Source organism: Dasypus novemcinctus, chromosome 1 (genome assembly GCF_030445035.2).
Source record: "Dasypus novemcinctus isolate mDasNov1 chromosome 1, mDasNov1.1.hap2, whole genome shotgun sequence".
Lineage (NCBI taxonomy): Eukaryota > Metazoa > Chordata > Mammalia > Cingulata > Dasypodidae > Dasypus > Dasypus novemcinctus.
Genome location: NC_080673.1, coordinates 203,413,133 through 203,429,742, shown reverse-complemented (window position 1 = coordinate 203,429,742; position 16,610 = coordinate 203,413,133). Strand labels below are relative to the sequence as shown.

General features: G+C 62.3%; 2 protein-coding genes across 2 annotated transcripts; one reads left to right on the top strand and one right to left on the bottom strand.

The window, feature by feature from the left end:
• Positions 1–734: 734 nt before the first annotated feature.
• On the bottom strand, positions 735–13,821 carry TADA2B (transcriptional adaptor 2B). Its single transcript, XM_004465195.5, is given in 3 exon segments — positions 735–1,505; positions 1,507–1,923; positions 13,514–13,821. Coding segments are annotated over 3 exon segments (1,263 nt in total). The 5' UTR covers positions 13,784–13,821; the 3' UTR covers positions 735–929.
• Positions 13,822–14,387: 566 nt separating this feature from the next.
• On the top strand, positions 14,388–16,273 carry CFAP184 (cilia and flagella associated protein 184). Its single transcript, XM_004465204.5, has one exon. It carries the CDS (start codon positions 14,434–14,436, stop codon positions 16,174–16,176), a length of 1,743 nt encoding a protein of 580 aa, XP_004465261.2. The 5' UTR covers positions 14,388–14,433; the 3' UTR covers positions 16,177–16,273.
• The last annotated feature ends 337 nt before the right edge of the window (positions 16,274–16,610 follow it).

The following is a 16,610-nucleotide window of genomic DNA, read 5'->3' as shown; positions in this document are numbered from 1 at the left end:
TCTTCCAAGTAAGAGGCACTGCAAGTACTAAAAGCAGCAATAAGCAACCCGTCAGGACACCTACGCCAGAGGCTTTGGCAATCCAGGTGGGTCTTGCTGTGTTCCTACCACCAATACACTTCCAGAAGCATCCCCACCGTCCCCACCACTGCACTAAGGGAGCCTGAGGAGGGCCGGGGAGCGGGTGCGGGAAGCGCTGCTCCTTCCCAAAGGGACCCGGCAGGCTCTACCCAGATGAAAAGCAAGCAGAGGTCAGGAACTACGTGCTCAAACTGCTGCTGCCGGGAGCTACTGGAAGCCATGTGGCCGCTGAGTTCAACCAGTGGGTTCTTCTAACAGGCGCTAAGGAAGCCTCCTGCTCTGGTCCTCCCCCTCCCTCATCTGCTCCGCTGCGGAGCAGCCTGGGCCCCGACCTGCCTCCCTCTAAAGTGCCGTGTGCCAGGGCCCGTGCTGCTGGTGCCGGCTGGCTGGCAGCACCGGGCCCCAAAAGGGGAGCCTGCAGGGCAGCCCGGCCACAGAAGGGCCCGTGTCACCAGGCTCAAGCTGATGGCTTGTCGGTCCAGCGGTAGAAAACTGCTCTTTTCCCCACAGTACAACAGTTTTGTACCCAAAGGGAAGAAAGCTCACAACATAAAAGGAAATTATCCAATCATCAGATTCTCCAAACTGAACACTTAAAGGCAAATCATCTTAAAGTATGACTTTCAGGACTAAAATAGACATCCATTTGCTTCCCCCCATGATCCGATGTAAGAGTGTTACTATTGCTTCTTTCAGAGGACCATGAAAAGAACTTTATATCTTAAAAGAGGAACTCAATTTGTTTAAAAAAGAGCAACAGTGGGGGGAGCTTTTCTTCCCCCCTCCCTCACCCCGTCATTTTGGCTCACAGGTTTCGATATCATTCCAGCGTTCGGAGCACCTGGGCCTCAGGAAGCATCTCTGGATATCCAGCCACTTTCTGTGAGGAAATTCAAAATCCTTTTCTTTAGGACTTTGTCCAAATAACTGGGCAGGCGGCTTTTGGAAGGGACCCCCTGTCGCTTCTGGAGGTGGTCTTTGATTATGATGGTCTTCACCGTCACGTAGCGAGCCGGGCTCAGGTTTAGGGAGCTGCAGAGCGCCTTCTCGCGGTCCGACAAGAGCGCAAAGCCGGGGAGGTTCCCGATGGCCGCAAACTCGCCATCCTTGCCGTCCTCCCTGCCCCGCCTGGAGCCGGCTATGTTTTTGTTTTCCTTCCTCTTCTCCCGTTTGTGCCTCGCGGCCTCATATTCTGCAGACTCTTCCATTTTCGTGATCCCATTTCGCCGATACCTCTGCAGTTCTCTGATTTTTGCCCGGAGCATTTTTTCTTTGTGCATGTTTTCAAACAAATCGTCAAACTCCTTGCACGACATGAACTGATAGAGGGGCCTCAGTTTTAACCGCAGCTCCTTCTCCTCCTTCGTGATTTTGCGCTTCATTGCCTTTTCCTTGTCCTTCTTGTCCTTCCCCAGGAAGGCCGGCCACCAGGTTGTAGTCGCGTGCGATGTTCTTGCGCCGCTGCCTCTCCTTGAGCTTCCGCACGTACATGTCCACGTGGGCGCGCTTGAGCTCGATCTCCACGTCGTCGTCGTCGTAGTTGACCGAGAGCCCGCTGATGAGCGTCTCGGCGTCCTGGTCGTACTCGATCTCGTAGTCGTCCCGCAGCGGCATGTACCCGAGCTGCTGCTGCTCTGCCACCGAGATGTCGAGAGGCGGCAGGGGGGTGGTGAGGCTGGGCGAGAGGGGCCCGCCGCTGGGGCAGGTGTGGTCCGTCACGCGGTTGGGGATTGTGCCGGGGATGCAGGCCTTGCCCAGGTTCCCGTGGATGTACATGCTCACGTAGTGCTCCATCACCTCCTGGGGAGTCCGGGAAGCGCCCACGTGAGCAGCCATGTCCTCCTGCAACGGCAAAGGTCACAGGTTACGTCCCAGCCAAGGGGTCCTCCTGACGCTCCGCTCACGCGTGGCTCCAGCCCCACAGCGTCTCCGCGAAGCTCTGCGCGGAGTACCTCCGCCACCACCGTCGCCCACCCTCCCCGGGGCGGTCTGGCGCGGTGCTGCGCTGCCTCTAGGACGCAGGAGGGAGGGCCCAGGGAGCGCAGGGCCTGCCGCCTCCTGGGGAGGGAGCGCAGCAGAGCAGGGCCAGGGCCCAGCCTGACGCTGCGCTTCGTGCTCACTGGCCCTTAGTGACCGTGGGCCAGCAAGCACGGCTGTTTGCCACGTCAACCCCATGCCACCCCCGCTCCCAGAACACGTGCCCACACCTCCCGTCAGTCCTCCCCTCACAGGGCAGGAAACAGACGCGTCCAGGGCCACCTGCCGGAGTCAGAGCTCAGGACCCAGGCCTCTGGCCGGCGGGAGGGCGTCCTCCCCGCCTCCCCACTCCGGCCCGGCTGCCTGCCTCCGTGAATGGAAGGCACCCGGACCCTGCGCCGCCGCCCCACCGTGCCGGGGTCCCCGCCCGGCTCTGGGCTCTGTACCACCTCACCCCCCTTCCCTAGGCAGGGGCCGCAGCGGCCTGGCGAGCGCTGTCGGGGGGACGGCGTTCCTTCATTCCAGCTGCCAGCGTCAGAGCTGGCGCCGCTACGGGCTGGGGGCCTCCGCCCTCTGACAAGAAGGTAGCTCACAAGTACAAGGTTTATTAATGGGAGGAAACTGTTCAACTCCCTCAATCTTTTCCTTTTGCCAAGAGGCCTCTTCCTTAAAGTCAACCACGAAAGCCACTTCAGAAAGCTACTGCCCAAAATGCGTACTCATTCATTCCCCAGCGACGGCGTATCGGGCCCTGCAGCCCTCCACTCGCGCCCTCAGCCCCGCTCGGCGGTTCCCGGGCAGCCGCGGGCCCCACGCCGGGCTCTGAAACGTCAGGGCGCCGGGGTGCGGAACTAGCTGCCTTCCGCCCCAGCCGGCACCCGCCACGCAGCGCCCTCGGCAAGATCAGGTCGCCTCGGCGTCCCCGCAGTCGGGGGCATCCCGGACCCCGGCCGGCCACTCAGCTGCTGGAAAACAGGCGCTGCGGGAGGGGAAATGACGCGGTTCAATGAGCAGAACCTGCCGCTGGGCCTCCCGCCAGGACGCACGCCGCGTCCCCGTCAGGGCGGCCGGCGCGGCCTCGGGAGGGGGTAGAGAAGCGCAGGCTCCCACCTGCTCCGCGAGGGCTCTCGCTACGTCACAGAGAAGGGAAAAGGCTGGAGCCGCGGAAAGAGGCTCGTATGGGAGTGAATTACTTAGACGTGATCTCATCTTTGTAAAAAATCACTGTCAGTAGAAAATTAATTCTCTTTTCCCAGGAAGCCTCTGGCGAAGCGCGCACACACAGTCAAATCGCACCTGTCACCAGCACGTGTTACCGCTCTGTGAACCCCACACCAACTGGGCATCTGGAGACTGGTCCCCAGGTCCCAGACACGACTGTGTGACCCACGTCACCTTGCCCCCCGAGCCGCCCATCCACTAGCGCCCAGCCCCACCCACCTCACGTTTGCTCTAAGCATCGAGAGGATGGAGGTGTACGGGCTGCTTTATGCACTGGTGCGCTGCACCCAAGTGAGGGCCCCAAAAGAAGAACCCACCAGCAGGACAGCCAGGCGAGGGCCGGGAGGCGAACTCTTTTCCACCCCCTCCCCTTGGAGCAGAAGAGCCCACTGCTCTGGGCCCAGAACGCAAGGGCATTTCCAGCTGATGGAGCAACAGCGACCCTGGCACTGCCCTCTTGGAACACAAGTCTTGTCAGGGGGAGAGCCCTGGCAGCCCTCCCCGGGGGGCCGAGAGGAAAGCCACGCGCAGACGCCATCCTCCCACGTCCCACGTCCAAGGTGGGGGCCAGCGAGGGCACAGCCTCTGCCAGGCACAGCCTTTCTACGCTTCTGCCTCAGGAAGGGACCGTGCCACAGACCCCAGCTCCAGTTCCGGGCTCCCAGGTGACCCAGGGAGGAGTGCCGCGCTCAGCACTCGGCCTCAGCACTCGGCCTCAGGACCCCACGGGCCCCCGGCGGGCGAGGCTGGGCGGGGCCAGTTTACCAGGGAGGAGCCTGCGGCAGAGGCGCTGGGCGGCGCAGCCGAGGAGCCCGGGCTAGGAGGTAGGCCCCGCTTTGTCCTGGTCCTGTCCCCTGAGGACGGGCCGGGCGGGGTGGGGGCCCCAGCCAGCTGCCCCTCACAAGTCTCCCAGTCACCCCGAGTCTCCCCACTCTGCCTCCCAAAGCTCAGAGCAGCGTTCAGATAGAATCAAATCCTCCAGGAACAGAAAGGCTCTGCGCCTCCGTTTGTGCTGCTGCTCGCAGCACTGGCCCTCCCTGCCCCCTGGGGGCTCTTGCTGGCCCTTCCAGCGGGTCACTGCTCTGACTTTAAACTCCCGGTCCTCAGTCACCATTTCAAAGTCCTGGAAAATCAGGGTCTTTCCACGTGCGAAATACATTCACCCCATCCCAACACCCCAAAAGCCTTAAGCCACTTCAGTCACAACCTTAGTTCAAAGTCTTGTCAAAATCCCGGGGACGTGGTCCTCCTGAGGCAGGAGTCCTCTCTATCTGTGGACCTGCTTCCAAAATACAAGGGTGGGATGGGGCACAGGAAAGACACCCCCATCCCAGAGGGAGAAACAGGACAAAAGGGCACCAGTCCCAAGTGGCACCACGCCCAGCAGCGCCAACCCACTGACCCTGAGGTCTGGGAGCCAGCCGGGTGGGTGTCTGCCTCCGGGCACGCCGAGCAGGAGCGCCGCCCTCCAGCAGCGGGCTGACAGCACACCCCGCCCAGCATCAGGGCGGCCGACACGCCCCAGCCCAGGGCAGGCCGCCCCTCTCGGCCTCAGGAGATCCCTGCAGCTCGGACCTCCGCCTCCCCGGCAGTGCCCTTGACGTCACTTTCCCTTTATTTCATCCCATCTCCATCCCTTTCAGTCCAGGCTGGCAGTGCTTCTGCTCACACAAAATTCTCAAAAGCTTTGCTGGTTTTCTGTGGAATTCTAGCACTTCTGTTTTTGACTTCTCTGGGGTGGACGGATGCTCGGCCTCACCCTCGCACAGAGCCCCTTCTCTGGGAATCACCTCCCAGGTGCTCAGGGAGGCCCCGGCAGAGCCGCTCCTGCCTCTAGTGTCAAAGCACACTATCTGGCTGGACTGAGAATCTTCCCAGTTATCACTGCTGGTTCCTTTGTGCTTAATAGTTCAGTCCTGTTTATCTCCTTCCTCTCTCATTTTACTAAAAGCTGCAAGGAGAAAGCAGCTCGAGCTTCCACACTTAACATGGAGATCTCCTCGGCGAAACATTCAAGTTCATCGCGTACAAGTTCTGCCTTCCACCCGGCAGCAGAACGCAGTTTCTGCCACATGGGAACAAGGACCGCCACTCCTCCGGTTTCCAACAACACACTCGCCATTTCCTTCCAGACCTCAGCACAGCACCTGTCACATCCACACCGCTGCCACGCTCTGCTCATGACGAACTCTGTACTTCCCAAGACAAAAACTAGCCCCGCAGCTCCCGTCAAGCCACCTAGACTTCCTCCATCCAGGGCAGTTCCACGCGCTTCCCCACTGTTACTGTTTGTGGTGGCAGGACTCCGCGTTCCGGTGCCCAGCGCTGTCCTGGTTTGCCAGGGCCCCCGGGGCAGCACCACCCGCAGGCTGGCTTCACGGCAGAACTGAGCGGCTTGCAGTGCTGAGGCCAGGAGGCCGGCGGTGCCATCCTCCGTCCACGGCCCCCTCTCTGGCTTCTGCTGCAACCTGCCCTGACGTCTGCACCCGGTTTCCTCAGTGTGGGCCCCCAGTCCATGGCCCACGGCCCACCCTGACTCCACGTGGCCTCACCGAGAGGGAGCTTTGAAGATCCTCTTCACAAGTGAGTCTGTGCCTTCGCCGCAGCACCGTCAGGGTCCTGGGGCTCAGGGCTTGGACGTGTCTCTGTGGGGGCCTGACTCAAGCCTCCGTGGCCTCCACACTACTTTGGATTTTGACTGGCCCACAAGTCTGGGAGCACGAATCGACCAGGCCAGCCAGGGCCGTTTAAAGCCCGAGACCTGTGCGTGGCCCTTGCGCCAGCCTTGGTCCCACCCTCTCTGGAACCTCACAGGGGCCCAGCCAGATACCAAACGACGCGCAGGTGCCCCAGCCCCACTGGACCTGCTCTTTCACTCCTGCTCAGGCTTGGCAGCCAGGCTGTCAGCGTTCAAGTCCTGGCTCACCCCTTCTTTGCTGTGCAACTTGGACAAATTACTTACCCTCTGTGCCTCAGGCTGATCTGAATTACAGAAGTAGAAATACCAGCTACTTGAGAGAAGTTAGGAGAAGAGGTGCACAGCACTGAGCCCACTGCCTGGCCCACACCGTTGCACTCCACAAATATGAGCTATTATTCCCACCGTGGCGCTGTTAGCGTCCCTCTCACAGCTGTCATGTATCCCCCAAGACTCGGGCGCCTCGCCCAGGCCTCCAGTGACTGGCTCCACCACCGCCCAGCTCTGAGCCCAGCACCCTCTCAACGTTTGCCTCCTGATCTTAACCCCTCCTTTTACAAGGTTTTGTCAGGATAAAATAATTTTTTTAAAGTGATAACAACAGCTAATATTTAGTGCTTTTGTACTTATCAACTCATCTGATCCTCACAGCAGTTCCCACAAGGCAACACTACTCCCCCTATTTTCCCGACGGGGAACGTAAACCTTGGGTTAAGCTAGCGACCTAGGTCGCGAGACCCATTTCCATCCAGGCAGTCGACGGCAGAGCACACGCTCCTGTGGCCACCTGTCCCTCCTGCGGCACACGCAGAGAGGAGGTCCACAGGCTGAAATGATTCCTGATGCTTCAAGTGAAAAAAAAGAGGGAAGCGGATGTGGCTCAACTGGTAGAGCGTCCACCTACCATATGGAGGGTCCAGGGTTCGATCCCCAGGGCCTCCTGGCCTGTGTGGTGAGCTGGCCCACGCCCAGTGCTGTCGCGCCAAGGAGTGCCGTGCCATGCAGGGGTGCCCCCACATAGGGGAGCCCCACGTGCAAGAAGAGCCGCCCCGCGTGAAAAAAGCACAGCCCGGCCAGGAGTGGCGCCGCACACACGGAGAGCTGACGCAGCAGATGAAGCAACAAAAAGAGATGCAGTTTCCCAGTGCCGCCAGATAACGCAAGCAGATACAGAAGGACACACAGCGAATGGACAGAGAGAGCAGGCAACAGGGGGGAGGCAAGAGAAACAAACAAAGATAAATCTGGAAAAATAAGAGAGGCCAGGCCAGTGGGTTTCTACTTTTCTTTCTAGACCAACCACCCAGGAGAAGCGCTGACCACGTCTCTTCACGAGACAGCTCAGTCAGCTCTCACCTCTGGACACAGGGAAGGAGGTGCCACGGGGCTTCTTTCTTCCCTGTTCAGGGAATTAAAGTCAGACTTCTTGTATAAACCAGTACCTTTTACTAACGCTAGTATCTTTTGGCTTCCTGGAGCATCCTTCTTGTGCCAGGCTGCAGTTTTGCTGTGGAACGGCCATCACAGTCATCCTGTCACCGGCTTCGTTCCCCGCTCCTCAGCCCTGAGAGCGCAGGAGTGGGGGCACCGCGAGTCTCCAGGGCTGAGTCCCCGGCTACTTCCCAAGGGGCCTTGAGCCCTGCTCTGGGGGCGGGGCCCAGTGTGCTGCATCTCAAGAAAGACGTGTGGGAAGGGACAGAAGCAACGGTGGCTGCTGCGCGTAAACCTGCCGTTCCAGAGAGGCCGACACCCTGGGGAGGGGCTGAGAAGTGGCCACAGCAACTCAGAGCAGGGAGGGAGGCACAGGGGTCCCCCAGGGACCTGAGGAGACTGGGGTGACGAGGGGCTGGAAAGGGGGCAGGCTGTCCTGTGTGTGGAGGAGGAAGGAAGCCTGGCCTGGAGGAAAGAACAAGGTAGAAGACGGCAGGAAGAGGAGGGCGCAGGGGCCAAGAAACCCAGCTGCAAAGGGCCTTCCTGCCCCAAGGCCCAAGAGGCAGGGGGTCAGGGCAGCGGAGGAGAGCCCAGACCTGCCAGCAGGTTAGAAGGGCCGCCCCAATGGCTCTGCCTTCACCCGTTCAGCGTCTCGCCCCAGGGGACAGGGCCGGTGCTCAGTAAGGGCCCACTAGAAGGACAGGCCACGGGCCTGGCCCCAGCTCATAAGCTCCATGACCGCACGCGGGCCCATCAGCTCCATCTGTGCTCGTTGTGGGGACACCTGCAAGGGCCACGCCCAGCGGCTGGCAGAGGGACATTTGGCACGTTCTCTTCCTACTTCCTGACGGTTGTCGTCTCTTCCCAGTCCCCAGGGGCAACACGTGGGCCTGGTCTGCCCTTGACTCTAAGGCTAAGTCATGCCGCCACTTCCCACACTTCACACGCTCCGTTTCCTACCTGGTTCTCAGGCTCTGACCTCCAGGGGCAGGTGGCTGGGTCCCTCCCGGGAGGGTGGGGCAGGAGACCAATGCAGGCTCTGAAGTCGGCCCAGTCACACCCCGAGGACCCTGGGCCCAGTCCTCCTCCCTTCCCAGCCTCATTTATGTCACCTTTAATGAGAATAACGGCCCTACCTGCCTCACGGGGGCACTGGGGACCCAGCCTGGGCACACAGCTGCCCTTCCTGCCCGCCGCCTACCCTGGCGCCTGCCCCTGGCACTCCTGCTCTCCGCTTCCCCCCCTTCTGTCACACCTCCACTCAGCAGCCCCAGCCCCTCCGGTCAGGTCGGGGCCACTCCCAACAGCAGAGGAGCTGCATAGCACCTGCTTTCTCAGCCTGCCCCTCCAGGCCCTCAAACACTCATTTCAAAGGCCCGATCAGCCCTGGCCACCGCACCTGGGCCAGGGCCAGCTGTCCAGGCCTGCCCGGGTCCCCATTCTCCTGTGAGACCCACTTGGAGAGTCCCCGACGACCCCTCGTGACGAAAGCTTTCCAGCGCCAACACTGCTCCAGTGAGAGAGCTGAGAAGGCCAAGTCCACGCACCTCGGCGCTCTCAGCCGGCCCAGCCCCACGGGCGGCACTGGAGGCTGAGGAGGCAGCAGCGGTCTGTGCATCCACGGGCCTCCTGGGGCGCTCTGGCAGCTGCCAGTGTCCTGCATAGCCCCATGAGCTCCAGCTGCCCTGCCCCAGGCTCTCGGCCCCTCCAGGGTGAGCCTAAAACGCTGCCCCACGGCCCGCAGGACGGGCCTCGCCCTTCCACCACTCTTGGCGAGCTCTGCCCTGGGGGACAAGCAGACCGTGCTGGGCTCCCAGACACCGCTCCCGGGACCCCCTGCAAGAGGACTTCCTGGAACCCTCTGCACACGTTTCCAGCCCTCACCCCTAGAAACTCCAGTTCAGAAGGTCCACGACCCCACAGGGGAGCACGAGGGCCCCGGGCCTGGAGTCAGAGGAGCTGGATCCAGAGGCCAGCTCAGCAGCGCGTGGGCCCTCCTCGCCACAGCTGTCTCTTTCCTCATCTGTTAAAGGTGGGTGACCCGGGCGGGGAGGGGGAGCCCAAGTGGGAGCGCTCTCTAGAGCACCCAGGTCAGGGCTGCCTTCACCACCCCATTAGCCCCGAGGCGCCCCCTCTGCCTGGGGATCTCGGGCACCCCTGCGCCTGCCCCGCCCCTGCAGCAGCCTCCTCCTCAGGTAGGCTGGCTGCTGCGAGCACCCAGAGGGCAAAGGGCTCCCTCCACCCGCTCCTTCCTCCCATTTTCTTCTCCTCTGCCCAAAGGCCAGCCTTAGTCCCGCCTAAGCCTCTCACAGATCTGCAGCTGCTCCCCTTGGAGCAATGCTTTCACCACCCAACTGCCCCTGGGGCCCGCCCCCTGCGTCCAGCACCGTCCAGCACCAGGGCTGGAGAGCAGGCTCTGGCCTCCCGGCTGAATGACAAGCACACAAGCCGTGACCCTGCCCCGCGAGGCGGAGCCTGCTGCCATCTAGAAGGTGAAGGCGCCTTCCTTCCTTCGCGACCCCCCCACCCGCAGCCACCAGCCCAGGGGCCTGTGTGTGTCACGGCCTCGGCTCTTTTCAAGAGCTGGCAGGGATCCACGCCCCCGGGAGCTCCCCGGCCACGGCTGCAGAGGAGCTGGCACCTCACACCTTCCCGCAGACCGCTACCTAAGGGGTGACTCAACTGCTTTGGCAAATGATCAAGGAGTCGAGGGCTCTTCCACTGTCTTGAGTTTCTTAAGCTACTTTCTCTTCTTGCGTGCTCGCGTTCACGTCTTCTGGCAGCACCTATGCCTTCTAAGTCCCGCACAGCGCCCACCACCGAGTTGGCTGCGGGGGGCTCTCGGGACACCCCGCGATCTGGCTTTACAGGCCGGGCCCCCTGCTTGCCCGCTCTCCCTCCCACTGTCCTGGGCCTCGGGGCCGCTCCCCACGTCCTTCACAGGGCTGCCTGTCCGTGCTCAGCTCGGACCCGAACCTTCGTCAGCCCCTGCTGACAGCCCTGCACGGGGCCCACATCTCAGGCCTGGTGCAGTCTCCGGTGACAACCCTCAGCCTCCCCGCCCCCAGGAGGCCTCCCCCAAAGACGCCCACACAGAGCAGCACAGCCCCGAGGGGGGCGTCATCCTTTACCACTGAAAAGACGGCGCTGAGTAGGCTGCACCCAGGTGACCTCAGCACCCTATGTCCCCAGGTCCCGCTGGCCTCCTGTCCCAGCGTGCGTGCCAGACCCAACTCTGCCCACCCGCCCTCCCCAACCGCGCACACTCGTCTCCCCACGGAGCCAGGTCAAGCTTTTCTCTTCTGTGAAGCCCTCCCCGCCCTGCAGGGCTTCCGCTGCACCCATCAGCACCCAGCCTATGCCCACATCGTTCAATGCTCTTAGACCAGGTGGTTCGGGCCGACTTGGGCGCCTGGCAGGCCTGCAGCTGAGCACCGGCTCTGCCTCCGGCAAGCTCTGGAATCCCGGAGAGCAGCTCCATTTCTGAGTCTTTGTAAACAAAAAGTAAGAACCTACCCCCAAGGGCTGTTGAAGAGATTACACGATATGCCTGCACAGAGCCTGGCCCGGGGACAGGCCCACGCTCAGTATGTGACAAACAGACATGGCCGTTCTGCCCTGCAAATATATGGAAATCCCTGCAAATGCATGCAGAGACAGAGAACCCACCCACCTGGGAGCTGCAGAAGAGCCTCACGGGAAGACAAATGAAGCCCAGAGGGGCAGGGCAACTAGCCCAAGGCAGCTCAGCTAAAGAACTATTCGCAAGCTCCAAGGTCCCCCCTTGGAGAAAGGTGTGCAGCTTACTGGAGAGGGGGCCTCGCCCTGCACCCGCTGACACAGCCTGCTGTTAACAAGCTCCCTGGGTGGTCTGTGTGCAGCGAAGCTAGCAAACAGTGCCTTAAAAAGGGGGCCACCCCGTGCCCAGCCCGGTGCTGCTTCCAATACCTAAGATGTTTTCGCTTCCCCATCTCGCTTTTTGTCTTTTCCACAGTGCTACAGGGCAGGCAGTGTAGACAGGGGAATACGGGTGCAGACTGAGACCCACTTGTCAGTTCAAAGCTTGCTGCCCAGGGCTGTGGAGGACGTGAAGGAGATAAGCATATAAGCACAGGGAGCCTGGCGCCCAGCAGGCTTCAGGGCCTGTCAGCTGTTTACAGCTACTACATAGAGATAAAGGCTCAGAGAAAGACACCGGGAGGAGAGGGAGGAGAGCTTCGCTCCAGCACTGCTATTTGAGCAGAAAGATCGTTGCCAGCCAGGACCTGGGGGCAGATCCCTCCAGATAGAAGGAGTATGAAGTTGTCGGGGGGAAGTAATAGATGAGACCCCACTGGCCAGGGGAGGGCGAATCTGAGACGTCAGGGAAGCCAGCAAAGGGCGACATGGTGACAGGTTTTTGAAAGATCACTCTGATGCCGGCACCGGGAGTGGGCTGTAGGGACCTGAATGAGGCAGGAAGTGCAGTTACGAGGTTCCAGAAGTGGCCACAGCGAGAGACGCCACAGGCGGGCTGTGACTGTGAGCAGTGTCAGACACCTCGCTGCCCACCCTGTGGAGACGGGACGCCGAGGAAGGGGGGTGAAGCCACCCGAGGATGGCTCCTGGGATTTCAGCCTGAGTGATGGAGAGGGTGTGATGAGTAGAGGAGGACATCCCAGAAGGCTGGAGCTTAGGCAAGAGCTCAGAAGCAAATGATGAGAACAACTGAGCTGCGGACGGAGTCTCTCCCCCAGAGCCCGGCACCTCGGGGCACCTGCACCACATGGCGGCTCAGCAGACGTCGCCAGACAGCAGTCGACGGCGGTGAGCTGACAGGTTCACAGGGTGGCCTCCGTGAAGCTGTAGGGCAGTGTCTTCTCGAAGGAAAAGGGAGAGGAACAGAGGTGCCGGAGCTGCGGGACGGGGGCTGCGGGACAGGGATGATGGGACAGGGACTGCGGAACGGGGGCTGTGGGACAGGCACGGGTCCTCAAGACTGACTCAGGTTACAAAAAGGAAATGACAGCAGCACAGCAGTGGGAACAGGGCCGGTGTACAATGGCTTCTCTCACGAGCCCAGTGCTGCCGGGGAAGCCGGGAGGCCGTAAGGGGCACGGCAGGGAAAGATCAGGGAACCAGGGCCCTGTTCACACACCCCCTTCCCACAGAGCACGGAAGATGGCCCCATGTCCTCGGTGCTTATGAGCCAGGACACAGCTAGGTTTTCCCCCTCTAATACGAATGAAATCTTCCTCTTCTTGGAATGGAAAGAACCCCTTAAAGACCACGCAGAGAAGAACCACCTTTCTCTGCCTCAAGGACCCTAGAGCAGCTTGCCAGTGCAAACGAGCCGAGGCCAGCTCTCACCTTTCCTTGCCGCCCAGGTCTTTACAGAAGAAGACTTCTGATATACAAAGAGAGCCAACACCTGGGGCTCCTGCCCGCTGGTCCAGGATTTTTACCCACTATTTACTGCTCACTCTCCTCACTGCTCCCATCCACAAAAGACCTGTGCATTGGCAGGGGGGCAGGGGACACCTGTGCAGACAACCCCCAGGGCCCAGAGCACAAAATAAATGCACGGGGGACAGTGAGATGAGGCCCAGGGCCCGTGGGAAGCTGGCCTGGCCCTCCCCCGGGGATTCTCCCAGCAGAACCCACTCCTTCCTCAGTGCGCCTACAGCTGCCATGCCTGCCCACACTCCCTCGAGTCCACCTGTCTCCAGGAACCTCTACTTGGGGCCTGCACTCAGTACAGGCGCGCTGAAGGTACCCCGAAAGAAAGGTCAGGAGAACGGCCCTGCTGTCAGAAAGCCCGAGTTCACATCCGCGCCCGGCCCCTGCCAGGCTGCGTGGCCCGGCACACTGCTGGGCCGCCCTGAGCTGCCGTCTCCCCATCCCTAAGCGGGACCGGTCCCTGCACCTGAGGTCAGGGCCGCCCGCGGAGCGCCGCACCCGCAAGCCTGCGCCGAGGATGCGTTTCCCTGGGAGGGCCGGGGCCACGCCTTTCCCGGCAGCGCCGAGCCCGGCGCTCCGCCACCTGCAGGTGCCCCGCGGTCCCCCCGGGAGTCCCGGGGCCCGCGCGGCGCGCCAGCCTCAGTTTCCCGTCCCGCCGCCGCTCACCCAGTTTCCGAAACCGAACTGCTCGATGGCATCCAGCAGCAGCTGCTCCTCGCGGCTGGTCCAGCCGCCCTCGGCCTCGGGCCCCCAGAGCGTGAAGCGCCCGCCGTCCACCAGCTGGTAGCCGTGGTAGCGGCGGTGGTGGCCGATCTCGGCGCCGGCCGAGAAGCACTCGGGGCACAGCTCGATGTCCTGGCACTCGGTGCAGCGGAAGCGCAGCGGGCTCACCTCGGCCAGGCAGTACACGCAGTACTTCTTACCCAGCTCCGCCATCTTCCCCCGCTCGCCGCCCGCGCCCGCCGCCCGGCCCGACGCCGCCGCCGCCGCCGAGGCGGAGCCCGGCGTCAGCGCCCCGCCGCCGCCCGCAGGGCCCGCCGCCGCCGCGCACGAGCCGCCGCCGCCGCCGCCGCCGCCGCCGGCCGCCGCCACCGCGGCCGCCCCCGCCCAGGCGCCGCCGGAGCCAGCCAGCCGGGCCCCGTCCCGCCTCAGCACGCAGGCGCCATCCGGCCCGGCCAGGGCGCCGCCGCCGCCGCCGCCGCCGTCGCTCCGCCGCATCGCGCAGGCGCCCCGCGCGGGGGTCCGAGCCGCGCCTCCGCGCCTGCGCGCCCCTCGCGCCGGCCGCCGCCCTTCTCGACGTCGCCTGGACGCCCCGCCCCAGGCCGGGAGTGGGAAATGGGCGGGAGGGACGCCCGCGGCGCGGGCCACGCCCCCCGGGGCGCGAGCCGACGCCTCCTTCCAATCAGTCCCGTCCGGCGTTCGCTCGCGGCCTCCCATTGGCCTGCTCTTACCGGGAGGCGGGGGGAGGGGCGGGGCATCGGGCTCCCTCCTGGCCAATCGCCGGGCCTACCGCGCGCGCCCATGGTTGCCCCTGGAAACCTAACAGCGGAGCGCCGGGTTCCGCGGCACCAACCGGCGGGTAGGAGATGGCCGACCGCTCTGGGGACGGCAAGGACGCCGTTGGAGAAGACGGAGATGGGCAAAGCCTGGCCTCGCGGCTGCCCAGCTCTGGCACCCAGACCCCCGCCGAACCCGCGGAGCCGGAGCCCGAGGCCGCGGCCGCAGAGGCCTCGGAGCTGAGCGTGGCCGCCACCGAGGGGGGCGCCGCGGCGGCGGAGCAGGCCGAGCCCGGGGAGGGGCCGGTGGCCGTCGAGGCTGCGGCCGCGGCGGGGCCCGAGGAGCCGGCGGAAGCCGAGGCGGAGCCAGCGGGGCCGGCCGAGGCCGGAACTGAGGCGCAGCCCGCCGGGGAGCCCCCCAAGACGGGATCTGAAGCCCGATCAGAGGGTTTAGAGGACGAGGGGGGGGAGGAGGAGGAGGAGAAGGAGGAGGAGCGGGAGCGGGAGGAGCACGAGGAGGGGGCGGAGCAGGAAGAGGAGGAGGAGCAGGAGGAGAGGAAGACAGAAGCCCCGACCCAGGCCGTCCCGCGGGTGTCCGAGGTCAGCGAGGAGGAGGCCGCTCCAGCCCGGGAGGCTGAGAAAGAGAAACGCGAGGAGGAAGCGGCGGAGGAGGAAGCGCTCGCGAAGGCCGTGGAAAGGGATGCGGCCGGAAGCCATAAGAAGAGCGAGGACGAAGGGAAAGGCATGGTCCTAGGAATCGAGGACGAGGACGAGGACGAAGAGAGCAAGGACCAGAGCTGGTCTGAGGAGGTGCAGAAGGAGCACGAGCAGCAGCTGCGCACGGAGCTCCTGGAGCAGTACCGCGCCCTCCTGTCCGAGCGCAACCACTACCAGCGCTACAACATCTACCTGCAGCACAAGATCTACGAGGCGCTGCGCAAGAAGAAGGGCCTGGACGCGGCCGAGGTGCCGGACAAGGGCTCGGAGCCCGAAGCCCCCGAGAAGGAGCAGGCATACCTGCGCTCCCTGGCCTTGCTGGAGGAGCTGAGGAAGCAGGAGGCAGACGACCTGGCCTGGTATCACCAGGAGCTGAACAAGCTGAAGCAGCAGTGCCAGCAAAAGCTCGCCAGAGTGGAAAGGGAATGGGGAGCCTTCCAGGCCCTCAAGAAGCAGGTGGTGATGCAGGCCATGGGCAGCTGTCGGCTGCGGGGTGGCCGCCAGGCGGCCCTGCGAGAGGTGGAGCAGATCCAGGCCTTGGAGGATAAGAAGGAGAAGGAGATGAGCGCCGTGAGGCTGGAGAACGTGCAGCTGAAGCAGAGCCTGGTGCACTTTGAGACGAGGATGAGGGCCCAGGCGGACCTGACTGACGGTCTGCTCCTCATCGATTTTGAGCAGCTGAAGATTGAGAACCAGACGTTCAACGAGAAAGTTGAGGAGCGGAACGAGGAACTTCTAAAACTGCGCAGCAAGGTCACCAGCAACGTGCAAGTGATCACCCACGTGAAGGAAAAGTTACACTTTATGGAGATAGAGAACGCACGCAAGAAGTCCCATCTTTTGGACATTGAGGCTCAGGTAGCCCTAAAGAGGGACATTTTGACCAAGACAAAGCAAGCCCGAGACAGCCTGCGGATTGACAATGTCAAACTGAACCAGAGGTGCGGGCTTCTTGGCAAGGAGTCGCTTCTCCGGGACCTGGAGGAAAAGGTGGACAAGACCGAAGTGCTCCGCCAGCGCTTAGAGTCCCTGAAGCGCCATCACGCCGGGCTGGCTCTGTCCTGCAGAGGCGTCAGGCAGAAGATCCGGGAAGCCAAAGCCTTCCTCCCGTCCTGACACAGCTGATGAGAAGAGCGTTTTCAATCTCAGCGAACTTCGTCCTTCACCAACCTTTATTCCCCATTGGCTGCCATTCTTTCAAAGGCCGATGCTATTTGGTTTGGGACAGAATACTTTATTCATACCCACTTGTCAGCTTCCAAATGAGTGCTGAGCACAAATGGGGTTCGTAGTCAGTTTTATATGGGGTTATAAGAAGCAAAAACAGGAATAATATATCTGGTTTCTCCTAAAGAGATGTTAAAAGCCCTTTTATACCTGAGCAATGCCATCATTTCAATGACAATACTAAGGAAGGCTTCAAAGTGCCACAAAGGGGCGAGGTACCAAAATATTCCTGCACAGTAAGCTAATTATTAAACTGCCTTCGAGTTTGTTAAACTGTGTAGTCTTGAGTCACTGTCTCGAAAGTTCACCAATTCCCTTAGATT